The sequence below is a fragment of the Phytophthora parasitica genome (assembly GCF_000247585.1).
Source record: "Phytophthora parasitica INRA-310 unplaced genomic scaffold supercont2.682, whole genome shotgun sequence".
Taxonomy (NCBI): Eukaryota; Oomycota; class Peronosporomycetes; order Peronosporales; family Peronosporaceae; genus Phytophthora; species Phytophthora nicotianae.
The window spans coordinates 1-1202 of NW_008649668.1; the positions used below are offsets into that span (position 1 = coordinate 1).

The following is a 1202-nucleotide window of genomic DNA, read 5'->3' on the forward strand; positions in this document are numbered from 1 at the left end:
AAGAGCGCGGGCGACTACGGCATTCTGCTCCAGATGCTGGCGAGCCCTCTAGAGCACGTGGAGGCGGAGATTCTGCGCAAGGCGACGAAGGGCCTGGGCACGACAGAGGAGTGGATCTACCCGGTGGTGATGGCTCGCTCGAATGTTGAGATCTCGCTTCTGAAGAAGACGTTCCAGGAGAAGTACGGCGAGGATTTGGTGAAGATCTTGAAGGGTGAGTTGGGTGGTGATCTGAGGAAGGTGATCATGGCCGCCTTGAAGGGAGACTTGCCAAGCTTCAACCCTGCTATCTACACGAGTGCGAAGGCTGCTGCGGACGCGGATGCGCTGTACAAGGCTGGTGAAGGAAAATGGGGCACGGACGAAGAAACTTTCATTGGGATCATCATCTCGAGCCCTGTTGAGCACCTGCGCAATATTGACGCCGCGTACTCGAAGAAGTACAAGAAGACGAACATCATCAAGGCCATTAAGGGCGAATTCAAGGGTGCCGCTCAGGCGGCACTTCTCTTCCATGTCCGGATGGTGTTCGAGCCGTTCGAACTCTTGGCGGATCTCTTTGAGAGCACGATGAAGGGCCTTGGGACGGACGAGTACGGACTCAGTGCGGCTGTGGTGCGCTACCACGCGATGCTGCCCCAGATCAAGTCTGCGTACAAGAAGATGTACGGGAAGGAGCTGAGCAAACGCATCCGTGGAGACACCAGTGGCGAATATCGCGACCTGCTACTGGCAATCGTGGACAGTCAGTAAAGTGTTGTGCAGCCTGTGACTTCCGACATGCATGCTTGTGTATATATGAATGCTAAAGCTTGAATACATTTGCGTTGAAAGTAGTTTGGGCGGGTATTACCAGTAGTTTGTATGTTCCTCGCAGTAGCACAAACCACGCGTTGGAACAATTCTCATATCGCAGTATACCTACCGCACAGACTTTACTAAGACTGAATGAAAACGGGAGCACCGAGAAGCGTGAACGCGCAGCAGTAGCGTCCATAGATACAGAAGTTAAACCACGTAGGTTTCATGTCAGGGTCAGTACACGGTTGTCCATGGATATTCACCAGAGGATATGGCATTGGCATATGGATGAATATCATCAAGGTGCCGACACATAATTTTATCATCATTTAAGTATAGGAAAATGGCAGCAGTGTGCGCCTTTTGACCAATGACATTCATCTATGTATCTAATCTACCAA

At 51.3% G+C, this 1202-nt stretch overlaps 1 protein-coding gene across 1 annotated transcript; it reads left to right on the top strand.

The window, feature by feature from the left end:
* Window positions 1–154: 154 nt before the first annotated feature.
* On the top strand, window positions 155–988 carry PPTG_20487 (hypothetical protein; the record flags this gene model as incomplete). Its single annotated transcript, XM_008919297.1, has 1 exon — window positions 155–988. A coding segment is annotated over one exon (599 nt), but the record flags the coding sequence as incomplete, so codon positions are not given.
* Window positions 989–1202: the final 214 nt, after the last annotated feature.